Source organism: Pichia membranifaciens (genome assembly GCF_001661235.1).
Source record: "Pichia membranifaciens NRRL Y-2026 unplaced genomic scaffold PICMEscaffold_1, whole genome shotgun sequence".
Classification (NCBI taxonomy): Eukaryota; Fungi; Ascomycota; class Pichiomycetes; order Pichiales; family Pichiaceae; genus Pichia; species Pichia membranifaciens.
In genome coordinates this window covers 2373470-2373937 of record NW_017566982.1, presented here as the reverse complement: position 1 = coordinate 2373937, position 468 = coordinate 2373470, and the positions used below count along the sequence as shown (strand labels likewise).

Sequence of the window (468 nt, the reverse complement as noted above, 5' to 3'; positions counted from 1 at the left end):
AGTGGTGGATGATGATCCAGATGGAGTCGTCGATGATGAGCCAGATGGAGCAGTCGATGACTTGGTAGTGGATGATCCAGATGAAGTAGTCGATGGCTTAGTGGTGGATGATGATCCAGATGGAGTCGTCGATGATGAGCCAGATGGAGCAGTCGATGGCTTAGTGGTGGATGATGATCCAGATGGAGTGGTGGATGGGGTGGTAGAAGATGAGCCAGATGGAGCAGTCGATGACTTGGTAGTGGATGATCCAGATGGAGTAGTCGATGGCTTAGTGGTGGATGATGATCCAGATGGAGTCGTCGATGATGATCCAGATGGAGTCGTCGATGATGATCCAGATGGAGTCGTCGATGATGATCCAGATGGAGCAGTCGATGGCTTAGTGGTAGAAGACACAGTGGTGGAGCTTCCACAATTGTTGCCGCTCCAGCATAATTCGGGTAAGTCAAACTGACCGCCAGTACC

The 468-nt window shown here is 50.9% G+C and overlaps 1 protein-coding gene across 1 annotated transcript in view; it reads left to right on the top strand.

Moving 5' to 3' along the window:
• The window catches only part of PICMEDRAFT_101549 (hypothetical protein), a gene marked incomplete at its 5' end in the record, with an annotated part of 891 nt that continues 423 nt past the window's right edge, over window positions 1-468 (top strand). Inside the window, one exon of the mRNA XM_019159639.1 lies at window positions 1-370. Coding sequence (XP_019020541.1) covers window positions 1-370 — 370 coding nt within the window. The remainder of the gene's footprint in view (window positions 371-468) is intronic.